This window comes from Branchiostoma belcheri, unplaced genomic scaffold, assembly GCF_001625305.1.
Source record: "Branchiostoma belcheri isolate BF01 breed outbred unplaced genomic scaffold, Haploidv18h27 scaffold7, whole genome shotgun sequence".
NCBI lineage: Eukaryota > Metazoa > Chordata > Leptocardii > Amphioxiformes > Branchiostomatidae > Branchiostoma > Branchiostoma belcheri.
The window spans coordinates 863,999-881,074 of NW_017804353.1; the positions used below are offsets into that span (position 1 = coordinate 863,999).

Here is a 17,076-nt window from a genome sequence, read left to right on the forward strand (position 1 = left end):
GTATTTTTTGTTTTGTTTGCACTTAATTAATTTTGTTTCTTCAAAAGCTGATAAAGATTTTTATGACAACAACGTATGACATTATGACTCCTCAAAACAACACAGTCTTGAACCCGCCAAGCTGAGTGTTCCTCCCTACGATAGCTGAGAAGTGCGGCTTCTTGCTGTCTGTAGATGTCTGCTTGGCAGCAACAGAAGGAGTGCTGTTGGGTACACAAACATTCATCAAACACAGAACAACATAATTACTTTCTAACCATAAATCCATTGATTGCAGCTGCAATTACAGTGGTTGAAATGCTTTTCTTCAGTGCTCTGCAATATTGCAGATGAGTCAGAATTTTGTTCTGGAATTTGGAAATATTTTCTGCAAAATAATACACAAGCGTCCATACTACAACCTTCTCAACTTAATAATGCAAAATTGTAGGATGTAGGATTTTTGTTCTGCAATATTGTAAATTCATCAAACACAGAACGACTTCAAATCATTTTCACCACTGACAGATTGTGACTGTGAATATGATGCAGCCAGTATTTTTTTTACCCAATTTTTATTCATAGGAGGCTCAAACTGGCCTGCAGGTTGCTTTTACTTGAGGTCATGAGGGAAGAGGTAAGGGTCAAACATAATATACAACAAATTTCATATCATTTCAATTGCTGCGATAAACAAAACTGTACACATTCTTCTACATACATGATACAAAAATGCATCAGAGTGCGAGCTGGTACAATGTATATTTATGATTTGCGTCTCTTTGTTTCGGTCATTTCTGTATTTCTTGGCAAATCAAATCACTTGTCAGGCAAACTAGTTTATACCCAGTCTGGTTCTGTCAATACAAAGAAAGGAGTGTCTGTAGAGAACAGCCTAGGGCTATAGAGAACACCAGCGTTAGGGAAGATTTACACGGGTCAAAAAAATCTTCACCAGCGTCAAATGCCGCACGGTGCGTTCTGTAGGACAGATTTCTTTTAGTGTGCCATGCGTCGATTTTTGTGTGGCACATACAGATGCATGTTCAGAACAGATGTAGCCTCCGTAGCAGGCTTATAGAACTGGGGGTTTGGTGATCTTCAGCTGTTTTCTGATTAGCCTAGTTTTAAAAATGGGTAATTCAACCAGGCCGGCTATGTTGTCTACATGCAATCAGAAAATAGCACATAAAAGCTCCTGAAGACCCCCAAAACCCCCAGTTTTTGGCATGCTATGGAAGCTAGTTCAGATGCACCACAGGAAAATCGCTGTGCGGCGGCAAGCGGTAGGCTTGTTTACACACTCAAAAAATCTGTTGCACCATGCATCATTAGACACAGGCCAAATTATATTTTTTGCCCTGTGTGACCCAGCCTTAGGGAAGATGAGTGACTTACTTTGTGATCATATCGATGAGCTGCTGTGTTGCCTTGGCCTTTTTGTGCCCGGCACCAAACAGGTTCGACTGGATCATGTGGGCCTGTAGGGGAATTGGAACAATGTTTCAATCAATGGGATTAAAATTCTAACTCTCCTTTTTCTTAGTATCCATTTTATAAGTCTTTGATCTCTATTCCCTAACAGGGAGTGTGGAGGTTATGTTTTCAGTATTGTTTGTCCATTTGTTTGTTTGTTTGTGAACAGTATAACTTAAGAAGCTTTACATGCAATGTCATAAAACTTGGTAGGTGGGTAAGTCTTGATGAGATCTAGAAATGGTTAGATTTTGGGCCGCCCTAGTGGCTTTTGCTGGTACTGCAGCAGAACTTCCAGTTTTGATATCTCATGATCTGGACATGCTAGGGTCATTAAATTTTTGTTGGTAGATAGCTCTTGAGCTAGGGAAGAAGTGACATGAGTTTGGGCTCCCTAGCGCCTTGTTCTGGAACTGCAGGGCAGTTTGTTGAAAAATCTTAGAGATTCCTCTCGTACCTTCTTGAGGCTCTTGAGTGCGGGCTCCATGTTGCCTTGTGTGAGTCGGATGGTGCCGCTCAGCTGGTATGACTCTGCAACCTCCTCGCTGTACTCACCAAACGCTGACATCTTGGGTCGGAGGTTAAACCGCAGGGCCTCCAGCGCTTCCTGAGAGGGTGTAGGGGGAGATGATGAGATATTGGAGTTTTCTATTTTACACAACAAGTAATGTCTCTCACCTTGAAAGAAGCAGTACTCCCAAGGAAGCATACCGTAACTAATATGCAACAGAGCTTTCAGGGTACTTAGCACTGTCTGTCTGTCACACAAAACACACAGTCCTTACTTTGAGACCCATGAAGGACCAGCTATTTACACCTTCTAGGTCACAAATAAGCATATAATTGGTGTGAAATTAATTAGGTACAGTACTGACATTTAGGGATTAGGTATTTTGGACCTGTACCTAATCAATTTTTCCAGTACAGAACCAGTACTGTATACTGGTACACAGCTCTACACATACTAGTATATCATACATAATACATGTCTAAAAGCTTTACAAGAACCACATCTGACTACAAAACTATATTGAAGGAGCACAAACACCAGTAAAGCTGACCTCCTGTTTGCCCATCCTGACTAGCAGCCTGCATCGCTGGTCCTGTACCCTCAGTGTCTCTGGGTGGTGAGGTCCGTACGTCACCTGGTAGATACCCACACACTCCTCCAGGTACGTCTCTGCTGAAGCTGTATATACACAACACAAGCATCAGAAGTATGTTCCTAATCTCCAAGCAGATCTTTTGGTGGCTGTACCTGTCCATCCTATCACCTAACTTGTCCCCTCAACAACAAGGAGGTCAAGGGACTAGGTAGGTACGTAGGTAAAGACAGTATCAAATTGGCCAAGCAGTATCCATTTGCCAGAGAGTTACTATTTTGGGTGGTGAAATGAAATAACTGGCAAATGGCCAATTTGATTCTGTCTTTGCAGCCACCAAAATATCTGCTTGGAGATTTAGTATGTTTCAGCTGAGGTTGCACAACACAACACAGACATCAGCAGTTGGAGTCATGTTGATCACCCCATCTTGTCATGAGAGTTTCACAGATGTTCATGACTAGAAGGTCTAGAAGGCTATAAGCATTAAGTCTAAAGTGCTCTTCTCAGTCCAATAATAATCTATTCGGTATACCTTCTCCTTCTGCGATGTTTGAAGCTGAGTACGCCATGGCCAGTGCGTACGCCGTCTTCCCGATCTCCACACTCCCTGACTCGTAGCTGGCTCCAGAGATGGAGTGAGCCTGTAGGAAATACTCCACAGCCTTGTCATGGTCTGTGTCGTCACCCTTACTCTGCTCTATCTGGGTGCTGGGTTAAGGCTATCATATCCCTGTCTATAGTATGAATTAGTTAGGGTTAGAACCAGGCCCTGTTCTGGATTGTCTCTGCATATCCAAGAACATATCCTAGACACAGTTCTAGACTTACCCAGAACCGTGTCTGAACTGAGGCTAAGCATGGGTCTGGATAAAGCACGATTCTGGATACAATAGAAGCTGCTACAGCAAGAGAAATACAGGAACATAAACTCTGAAGTCTTTTACATAATTATGAACAGTTACAGACTGATTTACCTGATGAAATTGAACATTTTGAATGTTTCAGCTATTTTCTCCTTTTGAGCCCTGAACTTAATGGCTATATTCATGCAGTGATTAGCCTGCCCTAGCTATACTGACTAACACAATAAAAGTTGAGGCTCTAGTGAAATGTTAATCATATAATGATCAAACATACTATCTATGCTATGAGAAATACCATTTTGCAAGGATACCCTCCCCAGATCCTGGTACACAGGAATCAGCTGCACACTGTCTTCTCCATGGTTCTCCTTAATCAGGTCTTCAGCCTGAACAAGACAAAATCTTAGCTAACAGTTTCAAATACTTGATATCCTGACAATAACTGAGATGTACTATTCACAAACAAAATGTCATTTGGAGTACTTCTAGACAAAATCTTAGCCAACAGTTCCAATTTTCTTTGCCTTGCCTATGGTAACTTTTTTTCTGTACGCATTTAACTCTTTCAATTCAGGGATTCTCATCCCTGCTGCAAGGTTTGCTTTTGGTGTTTTGAAATAAATTTGAAGATTACTCAATGCAAGGACTTGTTGATATCTTGACAATTACTGAGCAGTACTATTCAGAAACTCTGAGTATTTAGACAAACGTTCAGAATTAAATATTACCAAGAAGATAAAGATAAATGTTTCGTTACCTTTTCCATGAATCTTGCTGCTTTTGAAGGATTCTTGTCAGCAAGGTACAGTCTAGAAAGAAAACCATGTTTTACAATTTAAAACGAAATTTCTAACCTCAATACATTTTGTACATGTATAAAGGAGAAAAGGCAGTGCTAAACTGGAAACAGAGCAAAAACCATATGTTTTCCTTTGGTAAACATAATGAAATGACTGACATGAACTTACTTTCCCTGAGCGATGGCCACCCTAGTCTCCAGGTCTGCCTGTTCCAGTCTGTTGAGGCCGGGTACCTTCAGTCTCTCCTCACACACCTTAGACGCTCTGTTTAAGGAGTGCTCGGCCTCACGAAATCTTACACTCAAGTTAAGGAAAGGGTAAAGAAAATCTCAAGAAGTCTACAGCTTCAATCTTTAATACATTAGAAAATACTGGATCCCATATGCATAACTTACATTACACATTTCCCACTTAAAAAATTTGTTATGATCATTTCAATCTGTGCTCTATAGTGCTTTCATCTAAGCCCTCGTGTTGAGAATTTTCTGTCTTCCACATTATTAGTATTACACAGTAGCCATTGCCAGCAACAAGAGAGACCAGCGGTGACTATGGAGAGCACGTCAGCAGAACATACTGCACATTTGCAAAACCTGTAATGTATTGTGCATAGCACTTTGAGGATGACACCCGTGTATGGTTTTGAAATGTTATGTTGGAAAAGATATTGTCTGCAACAGGCAAAATTCTGATGCAATGTTGACAAAACATCCAGTGAAAACTGTGAAAAATCAGGGTTTCGCGCAGGCGCAGTACGTTCTACCGACATGCTTACAAGTACCAACATCAGTGTAGACTGTAATCTTGTCATCATGTTGTGTAGCCCTCGGCAGTAAAAGGATACTTTTTCTGAGAAGTGAGAGCCCTGCCCAGGATGAGGTGCATGTTGACCAGGACCTCCAGGATCCGAGCTTTGGTCTCGCTGGAGTGAGAAGTGTGCACCCCTCCCAGCAGGATAGAACGTGCCGTCTCTGCATGCTGTTGGGCCTGGGGAGCCAAGCCTGGGACAGACAGTAGGGGCAGGGTTGATCATTGATATCTGCTGCATCTATAGTAGGGCTGCGGACCGGTACACTGTACCGGTCCAATACCGTAAAAATCGTTTCGGTACAGGTCCAAAATACCGGATCATGAAGTAACGAGTATATACCGAAATAGCTAGCTAGTTTACACCATGTATATGACTAAAGATAGGTAAATCCTACCACTAAGACGAAAAATTAGCACTGGAAAAGACGTTAACAGTTTAACACCGTCGATTGATTTGAGATCCTCAGTCTCACTAGACATTGCGAGAGTGTGGCTGATCCAGGGTTGTGATTGGTCAACAAACTCAAATCAGGTCAGAGGCCTTTGTTGCTTTTGTGTTGTGTCTGTATTTTGCCGCGTAAGCCTCCGTGAAGAACACGTGTTAATTTGTCAAATTGTTCAGGTACAGGTCCGGACCTGTACCTAAACCTCTGTACCGGTACCTGTACCTGTACCTGATGTTACGTTTAGGTACGCAGCCCTAATCTATAGCATAGGTCTGTGCTACATGCCTATCCATATGCCTGAACGGGTTAGGGTTAGGATCAGGCACAGTTCTGAATAGTCTCTGCCTATCCAAGAATGTAGATTTGCGTGGGTCTAGATATGAGTGGGCTATCCTGAGAATCATGACAAAGAAATTTTGAAAACATTTAATTTTGAACAAAAGCCAAGACAGCATTCAGCCTGGGTACCATCCATTTTGCAACAGAGCTCCTTGTCATACCCCGAAAAAAACACAGATGGCTCCCAGGCTAGACAGCATTTGTATTTGAAGAACAAAGTAGTTCAGTTTACACAAGTTTGAACTCTTTGACCATTACTCTTACCCCTGCTCTCAGAGCACAATATTAGGCCACACCATTTTAATTTCTTGGTTAACGGATTCGCCGCTTCATTTTTTTCTGATTTACAAATAAAAATAAAAATCCAGAATCAACTGCAAAATGCTCATATTTTGCCCTGAACAGTTGAAAACAGACGTTTTCATCCTAGTTGTTACAGTTATTCCATCTTTCAATGCAATGGTATCATTAAAAGTTCAAAATTCATTGTTTAAATATTGAACCAGCCTGGTGTGTTGCCTTCATGGCTCCTATTGTACCATTTTGGGCCATAATAGGATGCCTAGGCTTGTTTTTATTTTTATTTTTTTTTCGCCCGCCCGTTCTATTATTTTTCTAGAAAAATCCGTTAACCAAGAAATTAAATTGGTGTGGCCTTAGTACCTACCCCTGAGTTCCAGATAGCCGGCTGCCAGGTTGGTGTGAGCCTCTGCCAGTCTCCAGTCACCATCTCCATACACAACTCTGGACAGGGCCGTACATCTGACTAACTCTGCTATACACTCATCTACCTGCAATAAACAATATCAGCCATACATCTGACTAACTCTGCCATACACTCATCTGGTGAACATGATTAAATCACCATTTTACAATGACTAAATTAGTGACAGACAAGATCCTGGTACATTTATATGGTTCTACCAGGTATTGAAAACATGTGTATAACTTTGTGTTTAAAACATATGAGTAGACCACAATGTATATCTTTCAACCTAAAACCATATTCTCCAACAAAAAAATGCAGTTATCATCTTGTATACCTGTAGTAGGTAGAAGGTGAACATACATGTGTACATGAGATTAGGATCCATCCAAACCATCCATACCAAATCACCCGGATGGAGGCCTGGCAAATCCCCGTCTTGTATGTATCAGCAAGGAGGTTTAACCTTCTTGGTATCCGGCACACAATGATTTACATCATCACCAGGACTCCAGGAAGAAAAGACTGTGTGAATTGTCGCACTAATGGAGGTCCTAATCAAACAAACAAACAGACAAACAAACAAACCTTTTTGTCCCCCCGGTACTTCTTGGCCCTCCTCTCCGCCTTCCTGAGCAGCTCCGACGGAGGCGTCATGTCCACCCCATTCACCAGACGTTTCTTCTTACGTCTGGTTTTGCGGCGGGTGCTCGGGGGTCTCTCAGAGTCCACCTCCGACTGCCCTGTCTCTGTTTCCTCCTCACTGGAGATTGTACAAGAAATCAGTGTATTGGACCTAAAAATAGGTAACCATAATAATCAACCTGGCTGGACCTGTGCATGACTGTGGCCGCTATGCATCTGAGACCATGACGCCTGCGGATGATTGATAATAGTCTTCATAATTTAACATAATTTGTTATCAGCTCGGGGTCTCTCAGAGTCCACCTCAGACTGCCCTGTCTCTGTTTCCTCCTCACTAGAGATTTCACAACAAATCAGTGATGGAACTCAAAAATTATAGCCTGGTTACCAAACCTATTATAGCTCCTGAGTCCTATAGCCTATTTGCGGAGAGGCTGTAGGTTGTCTACGGCCGCCATGCTTCTACCCTGAAGCCCGCGGATGATTGATTGATTGATTGTAGGACTCAGGAGCTATAATAGGTTTGGCAACCAGGCTACAAAAATTAGGCATCAAATCTTTATGGTCAAGAATGTCTGTAGGAAACCCGACATGCTCTTTTTCGTAAGGCCGCATTGATTTGGCAAATAATAGACTCTACATTTTCATTTCTTCACATTTTCTTTTTTCCTTTGGAATTGATTTTGGCATTCTATGACATTAGTACTGTTTTTCCCAATATTTTTTTTGTTGCAATTTGCAGCATATAAGTATATTTGGTTATAAAGCATTACCCCACTCTCCATTCAGACCCTCATGAAAGGCTTCTGAGCCTTACCTAGGTGAGTCCCTGGCTGTTGATTGGTCGTCTCCATGTTGCGAGGGTGAGGGAGGGGGTTCTGCAGTAGGGATGTCCACTATGGGTATAACAGGTGCAGGTGTCGACACGACTGGTGGTTCTTCTGGCTCAGGGTCACTCATTGGGAAATCATCGAAATCTGCCATGGCTGAACGATTCTGTGGGGAACACAGTTAAACTGTTATTTTTTGTCTGATAGTTTATTTATTCATTTTATATACTTTAAATGTGGTGAAAATGTCATTACAATATGTAATTGATATTCTGTTATTCATCAAATTCTCCCCCCTTTGCGTCTTACTCCAACAGAGGGGTGTTGCACTGTAACTTTTCAAGATCAAGATATTCCTTAGAATCACAAAATTTATTTCTATATTTATTTGACCTGCCTCAAGAATTAACGGGGAGTGCCCTAATTCCGACCCATCCCTAATACCGAACTAGTTTGAAAAATCCTTGTTGCGGCGTTATGCATGGGAGCACGTGCCTAAAAATAACCACAAGAATGGACAAAGTTTTTGTGTTGATACCGGTAATCTCACAAAGTTTGTTGTAGTTCGTACACTCCTACAACAGACGAGTGAAAAATCTGTGTGAATTCGACGCTTGTTCGCGGGTTGACGAGCGTGTCAAAAATGCAGGTTTTGCTTTTCAAACAGCCACTTTGGAGCAAGTCGCGTAATAGTAAAAAGAGGACTTGTTTGGGACAGAAAAGCAGTTGTAGATAGTTTTAGTCATAATTTGTGTATTATAATCTCTAAACTCTCTTCTCAGATCGACCTGTGTTAAACACTAGGTCGGAATTAGGGCACCCCTATTGCGATAGAACGTTCCACCGGCAAAATGACCGAAAACCTGCCGTGCGTTTCGCGAACCATTACGCTTGGGTGCAAGCCGCTACACTGAAGTGAAATACACACACAGTGCACGGGGAGGTCGGGTTTCTGCTATTTACATATCAGAAAAGTATTCTCAACTGCGTCTGTAGAAGTGACGTGTTATGAGCGGCGTTCTCTCACGACGTCGCGTTGAACGGGTTATTATCGGCAAAGTGTCTTCAAATGTACATTTCCTGACCGTTCAACGGCTCTTTTCCGATGGGTTCTGAATTTCGGATACAAAGCCGATCGTTTTCCGACAATATGTATCGGATTTACAACGGGTACTTTCTCCCACAGGATCCCGTCGCCGGTCGCCTAGGCAACAAGTAACAAACCGCTGGCAGAGGGGGTTTCCCGGCTTGGATATTGCCATGGCGACAGTCAAGATTGACACATCGACTCACGTGTCACCATGGGAAGGTCACATGACCGTCCTGACGAATATATTACTACGCAGTTCTGAATGAATGGGTTGGGGACATTCTACCCTTTGCAACTACAAGTTGTACTACTAATTTTCCCCACAGGATCATCATATATTCGGAGAGTGTTTTTTTCCCTATTTTCATTCCAATTTTACTGAAATCCCCTTGTAAGTGGCATATATTCTTGTTGTAACGTCACAATTGTACATTTAATATATGTAATTACACGTCTTCATTTTCAAAAGTGCAATCTGCAGGATTAAAGGTTTAGTTGAGTTTGTTAAATGATTCTTACATTTATATGTGAGAATTATTCAATTCAATGGTCGTGTGCAAAATAAAAAGTCGATACAATGAAGCTGGGCACGAACGCACGGACTACGAGCCACCGCCATACGTATACGGCATGTGGCAATGATGACTTATGAACACAATACAACGATTTCTATGGTAGGTCCGTCTTTAGGACTCCTGAAACATGTACAAGAAACTGGAACATAAGTCAATCACACAATATCAATCATGACAATAATAGCATAGCATGGGATTCGAACTGGCGCCGTTCTGGCAGCCACGTATCGCAAAGCAAGGCAAGGAGGCAGCGACTCTACCGACTGAGCCACTCGCGCGCGCGCTACAAATGACGGTCGCCGTGTTCAACTTGAAGAACAAAGCGCAATACAGAATGACATGATAAACGTCGCATATGGCGTACAAGATTAACCTCAGGAATAAATAGTAACTATTATACGACATAGGTGAATTTCAAACATTTGTTACTTTCCATTTCCTTTGAAGAAACTCGAACCGCCACGTCAATAGTGTAATATTTGCACAAGCAAAGTACGGAGTTCGCCATGGCTCAGCGGGATGATTGCAAGAACATTGGTGAATATTGCGAGATCCAGAGGTCGTAGGATCGTATCCCGACACAGATCTTTTCTTTATATCTTTTTTTCCCTCCTCCTTTTTTTTAATTAATATCTCTTTTTTATGCCTTTCCTCTGAATGAATTTTTTTATACTTATCAATTATAAATTACGAGAAATTTCTATCACACCGACAAAGGGATTATCTCTCCCAAGTGTTGTTTGTACTTTTACAGGGTAACCTTACAGTTTGATTTGATTTGATTAACAATGCACTACACGTGGGACACAGGCAGCTGTTGCAAATGTATGTGAAAAAAACAACAACAACAACAACGTATTAAGGCTTGTAGGGCTAGTCCTTGCATCAGCCGCCCTGCAGCTCTTTTTGTGCTATCTCCAATCAGGTAGTGTGTATTGTTTTTGCTTCGGTCGGCTCTCGATACAGCATGCTGTTTCCTGAAAAAGAAATATAATAGTATTATTTGTCTATCGAGTATCATTATGTAGCATAAAAAATAAGTGCCAAAGAACGCACAGTAGCCTAGTTATAGTTAGCGAAGGCGACAACTGTGTGGGAAGACTTGTGCAGGGTCCGTGAGGCAGTGGAAGAATGATGTTTAACAGACCAGGCAAGGTAGGTTCGTTTTTGTGTCGATCTGCCGTTTACAGAGCTGCTGCAGTGCTGGTTTGCTCTGCGTCACCGCCCTTCGGTGTAATCTGATATTCTTGAAAGCCACCGCCACTAAAGCAGTTCAATGACGCTTTGAGGTAAAAAGTGACGCTTAATACGAATTTCTACAAATAATATCCTGAAATCTGTGCTGCTTCTTGGCTTTCTTTGCAGACCAGTGCGGCGGCGGCTATTATTTTTTTCGGGGGTTGGGGGAAGCTGATCGATGCGGGTTTTGGCCGCGGAGGGAGTTTGCCCGCGGAGGGAGTTTGCCCGCGGAGGGAGTTTGTTGGGCGGCGATACTCGTGTTGATCAGCGGCCCACCCCAAAAACAATGGCGCCGCCACACCAATCTGCGAAGAAGGCGGTAAACTTGGTCAACCTAAAGTTTTCTAGTCTGTGTAACGCAAACACTGCCGTCCGCAGCTTTAGTGGCCCCTTCCCGCAGGGCGGCCGGCAACCGTAATTTTAATCAGGCTAAAAGTTTTCAAGTGTTTCAAAAGTGTCCATTTCAATGGTCTTCATTATCATCGATATCAGTTGACTGTATTTTGTATTTAGGCAAAGCTTATTTTAATAGTAATCAACAAGCAAAAAAAAAATTGAATCGAATGCCTAATTCATATGACTAACCTATGCTACATTTATTTGGGTAATCAGGATGTAACGCATATTATGACCTCTGGTGACCTATGGGGGAAACCGATACGTGGCCGACGTTCGTCGTGTATGTGTCGGAAAACGGCCGGGAAACTAATGGGCGGACTCCATTGATTCGGCCCGATTTTTGGCCTTTCGTCGGTTCTAATGTAGGGATTATCAGTACTAAAAACCCGACACATGTATGATATCTTTCTGTTAACAACCAGTTGACAACCCGATCTCCCCGTGCACTGTGACAGCTGTACAGCTTTAATCGTTGTAATCTTTATCTGTCAATATTATGTCTCATGTTGCGCGGGTTTTTGGTCAGATAAACTATTACCAAAGGTCTGTGCGTTTGCATGGAACATAGGTCGGAATTAGGGCACCCCCCGTTAATAACAATATAACTTTACTCAAATATCTGATGCCATAAGTTTAAGGTTCAGGTAGGAAAATTTACATTTCATTTTCAAAATTTTTCAGTGAAATTACGTTATATTGTTTGTATAATTGACCAGCCAAATATCACAAACAAAATATCAACCGCCCCCCTCCCCGAGAAAAAGATTATTCCTCACAAAAAAAGAACGACACCATTTATGACTATGGTCAGCAACCCAAAACAGTCTTACACAACTTACCTTATGTTTGTGTACTGTCCTATCACAAGATTTGGGCTTCAAGCTGCTTTATTTAACGATTTGTAGGGAAAATGGTGCATCTGTATCTGTGTCTAGCGTCCAAACATCAACTATGACAACTGCTCGGCTCGTCACCAGGGTACGCTGTATTACATAGTAAAGAGAACTCAACTTTCAACTTTGCACTTTGACACAAATCTCGTGTCCAGGGCATCTCATGCTTTAGTGACAATCCATTACTAGTATCTTTGACTATGTATAATCAGCTTTTTGCGTATTAGAAATTCTTCGTAGCAAGGAAGAATATTAACGTCAGATTATATATCAAAATCATATATTTTAGACCTCTTTATACGACATATAATATTGTATTTTTAGCAACGTACAATCCTTTTTTCAACCCACTATATGTAGATTAGTGTACGTTCCCCTACTGAAAAAAATGGCGGGATCGGATGTCAAACGCACATGAAGCGTGTTTTTCCCTCAGAATTTCCAAAAATCAAACGATTTGCCGCATGGAAAATAGATAGCGAAGGTTTTATAGTCAGCGACAGCTGTTGGGCAAAAACTGCGTCAAGGGCATGTGAGTATGGATCATTTTGCCGCCTACACTGTTGTTTTTGTGTACCGGTACCACGATATTTGATACGAAGACGGTATTTTTGAACGTACATGTACGTTTTGAGTAGACTTTTTCTGTTCCAAAGTGGAGTATATACACACAGTTTGCCTTGGTTTTCGTGAGCATAGATTCAAGCTGATGTTTTAGTGTCGTCGCTACGAAATATAACGTTACCTATATGTATCCTAGGTAACTAGCCTGTTGCTAAAGAATTTTTATAGCTTGTCGTAAACATCTGTATTCTGACCTTCATCGTCCTGATTTCAAAGGACTAGAATTTAGAGGACAAGAGAAAAAAAACAGATTTACGTCATTCCTACGTCATTACGTAAGTGATGCCTATGATAACAAGGGAAGCTAAGTCTAAGGTCTCATTAGAATTATAAGGCAATGCAATTATAGATAATCATCATATACAGGGGTTTTTCTGAACAGGGGAACAAGGGCGCAGCGCCCTCATGTAACAAACCAGCGCCCTCATATCAATTTTCAGATTGAAGCATAAGTCTTTTTCAAAATCATCTTTTTCCAGTAAAAATACAAAAACAACACTACACAACAATACATTCTAGCATTACAAACTATGTTACTCTCATAAAAATTCCAAAATCTTACAACAAAGTTGAAAATTTAGCTCTAGTAGTAAAAGTTTGAATGGAATAAACAATGTTCATTGAAAACTTGCTTAAAAACATGTAGCTAGACCTCCTTCATTTGCATACTATAGAACAGGCTCTGAAGTGAAATATGAGACCTGAGTTTGTAGCAGCTTGGATGAATGTGTTGCAATTGTGCCATGGGAAAGGTTTCAGCTTGTGGCAAACCCAATGTTGTCATCTGGAGCTACTAGAAACATTGATCACTTAATTGTGTAAGTGTATAAAGGGTGATTTGCAGATTGTGTGTACTGTTGATTGTACTTATATTTTAAAAGTGAAATATGCAATGCATGAATAGAAATTTGGGAAATGTGCATTGAGGTTGAGAGTAATCAAATTTCCCCCCTCAAGTAGCCTCAAAATGTCCCATTTCAACTTCAAATTTTCAAAGGCTTCACACCAACCCCCCCTCGGTCGCTTCGCTCCCTCGCCGTGATATTGCTCCCTCATGCAAAATTTTTCTAGAAAAACCCCTGATATACTAGTACTAGTAATATATTTGCCTGTAGCAATCATCTGTTTTGAAAATACAAGCACAAAATCAAACTAAAGCATGGGGGTTTACGAGAACTATTTACAGAGAAACGAACTCCTAGTATGACCGGATGTTTTGAAAGTTGATATCCTCTAGAAAGCTTGGAGTCCCTCCAAGTAATGATATATCGTGGTATGCCCTGCTCCGGGCTCGAAATATTACTAGGCACATGTGCACCCAAAATTGGAGCTGTGCACCCGATTCTTTTCTTTGGATGCACTGATGCACTCAAATAATTCATAGGTTTAACATATGTTAAGTTGTTAAATGTATGAACACAACATATTCTTAACATCTACATGTGTAAGTGTCAGAAAAATGAAACATAATTAGTTTTTGTTGACAAACTTGACATTATAGTCTAATTTATACTAATTTTATCTTATATGGTGCACCCCCAAAAAATTTTTGTGCACCCAATTTTTCAGGTTGGGTGCACCAGTAGTGCACCTGTTCCCAAAAATGAATTTCGAGCCCTGCCTGCTAGAAGCCAGTTAAATTTAGACCCTAGCCGGGCACATTCTAACCCCAACCTGCCAAGTTGCTGTAGCAAAGAAGGGAGTTTCTGACCAACTTAACGGACACATTTATATCTTTCCTTTTTACTAGACGTAAGTATTTTGTTTCTGGTCATATTAAGATTCAGTAAGTTATTTTATTATTATTACTACAGAATGTTTTTAACATGAAATTTAAAAGAGATCCGGCCTAAATAAAATATGAGAGAGGTTGAAAGTTAAGTTTTAAGAGCTGACATTTTGCATATGGAGACTGAGTGGGGTCATATTTCTGTACCAAACAGAGTGCAGTTAACCTGCAAACGGGTACAGCTATTATTAACATACAAACATGTCTTAACCAGTGTGTATTACCCACAAATCGTGATGCAATTGCATGTACTTGTTCCAGGAGAGATGCCATCATGGTAAAAATAGCCCCTGGGATGAGTTGATATCAGAGATTGCATATATGGTAATGCGAGCGTCGTCACTCTCTCACAGTGAAACATGGAAAAGCAGAAGGAGTATTGGCGTGCTTGGTGGAATAACTTCAAAAAGTTGGGCTTTCTTTCTGCTGTTTTTTGTTGCTTTTCTCCTTCAATGAGTTGGTCTTTTCTGTTTCATCTATCTCCTAACTGTGTTTTCTAGCACAATGATATTATTAATAGCTGTATCTATTATATAATTACTATCTAATGACTGCCTCTGTGTGGTTTTCCACTGTCTGTTTTGATTAGAAGGTCATGAAAAGTCATAGATTCCACAGGAAACTACTAGGTTATTTCTGACTTGGTTGTTATAACAGGGTGTTGTCTTTCATAACCATTAGGAATTACAGATGGAGTGTTTAACCCTAGACTCTGGAGTGGTTTGCTGTGCAAAGGGTGGTCTGATGTGGTGTATTAGTTTATTACAGTACAATAGTTGTTGTTGTGTGCATTAGTAATAGCCTTAATTAACACAGATTTCTTTACCATTCAAGATATGAACATTTACAGTTTTGCCCAAAATCAGAAAAAAAAAGGAACAACTAGAATTGATATTACATGCAATAAGAATTTGGTAAAGTTTTCCATGTATCACAAAACTTATTTCTGATGAAATATGTTTTACATGCCTTACCAGCGATGTTCCATAACAGTCCTCTCTCCCCATATATGTCCTACCAGGACAATCCATATCGATCAGCAGGTTTTGGCCTCTGTAAAATTCATCATCATCATCTGGCAGTGAGATGGATGTTCATTACGTACCCTTTTCCTCCAGCCCTTTCTATCCTCCATATAAAATTGTACCCAAATGATGCCTCTTGAAAGTCTGATCAAATTTTCCCAAAGTTGAAAGTAGAATGATTTCAAAAAGAACAAGTAAAATCTGAGATTTTATACCTCCGGGCTTTTTATTGTATATTTTTCCATGTTGTTTGTTCTGTATAGTTGATGGTGTTGAATTTTATGTGTTAGATTTAGCGTTCCTGGTTGTGTTAATACAGGACTGGTCAACATTTTCATCTGCAGCCCATACCATGTACCCACGGTAAAAATGCATGTCAAGAACGTCTGAGACAGTATACCACGGTATTTGTAAGTTAAGAAGTCGTACTATACGCCGAAAACATCCAAGATTGCGCAAGAGGGCGTTGACCCCTGACCCATTGTCCCACCCGGAAGTTGCGCTGGCAGCCAGCCCAGCGCCGCGCGCGATCATTTTCAGATTTTTACGCCCCAAAACACATATACAATAAAAACAAAAAAACCTGCACCATCTACAGCCCATTAGAAGAACATACACCGAGTCCAGTCTACCCCAACGCGAGATACAACTGCGATAATATTTCAAAATACATATCGGAAGCAGACACCCCTCTGTTTGACCCCTTTTAAATGGTAAGACCCAAAACTGAAACCTCCCCATTCCTTAACAACATGGTAAATTCCATTTTCAGCATGGCGGGGGTGTCCGGAGCACTTAAAAACCTTTTATTTCGACGCCCATAAACACATATACAATTAAACAAAAACGTTCTGCATCATCTGCAGCCCAATAGCAATACGTACACCGAACAACAGACCAATCCGTCCAGCCGATCGCGAGAAACAGCTGCTGACAGAAATGTTTCGAACAATAGTAAAACCTCCTCGCGGAAGGATGTCTCCTTCCCCGGAGGTAACAACACTTCTACTACTTCGCTTGATACAAGGAGCTATTTTTGAACATAAGCAGCGCTGATTCCAAGCTGCAAATGTTGGAAACCACAGCTTGAGATCGTCAGAAAGAGAAAGGCATCTCACCACATGTACATTTTGCTTCACAAGGAGAAATTTTGTGCAAAAAAGTCTATTCTGTGTGTGTGTTTGTGAGACTACATAGAGGAACATGCAAGCAAATTTTGTACCTAAATAAGCTGTGCTGAACCTCATCTGCAAATGTAAGAAACCACAACTTGATTGTCACCACATGACATCAATTGTACATTTTCCAGGTCCTCCACAATAGGTAACCCAGCCAGTAAACCCGCGGGGCCGCCCCATGGCCCAGACCACAGCAGCACCACCCCAGGTCAACCCCAGCCCATGTCCCCGTCAGGCCCTCAGATGGCCTTCTTCGATTGCCCA

General features: G+C 41.1%; 1 protein-coding gene across 1 annotated transcript; it reads right to left on the reverse strand.

Moving 5' to 3' along the window:
* Window positions 1-12,286, reverse strand: LOC109484739 (tetratricopeptide repeat protein 23-like). Its single transcript, XM_019788100.1, has 13 exons — window positions 12,143-12,286; window positions 7,988-8,166; window positions 7,114-7,288; window positions 6,487-6,610; window positions 5,069-5,225; window positions 4,393-4,518; window positions 4,182-4,233; window positions 3,736-3,810; window positions 3,094-3,262; window positions 2,517-2,644; window positions 1,913-2,062; window positions 1,378-1,460; window positions 1-203 (listed from the first exon to the last, which is right to left on the reverse strand). The coding sequence occupies exons 2-13, from the start codon at window positions 8,152-8,154 to the stop codon at window positions 92-94; spliced, it is 1,518 nt and encodes a 505-aa protein (XP_019643659.1). The 5' UTR covers window positions 8,155-8,166; window positions 12,143-12,286; the 3' UTR covers window positions 1-91.
* Between the last annotated feature and the right edge of the window lie 4,790 nt (window positions 12,287-17,076).

What these genes read in the sequence shown, in the direction of transcription:
- LOC109484739 (XM_019788100.1), bottom strand. Translation starts at nt 8,154, where the DNA reads ATGGCAGATTTCGATGATTTCCCAATGAGTGACCCTGAGCCAGAAGAA. An exon ending in AGTACCGGGGGGACAAAAAG is followed by an intron (nt 6,611 to 7,113) that starts GTTTGTTTGTTT and finishes TGTTTATTGCAG; the next exon opens with GTAGATGAGTGTATAGCAGA. An exon ending in CGGCTATCTGGAACTCAGGG is followed by an intron (nt 5,226 to 6,486) that starts GTAGGTACTAAG and finishes TGTCTGTCCCAG; the next exon opens with GCTTGGCTCCCCAGGCCCAA.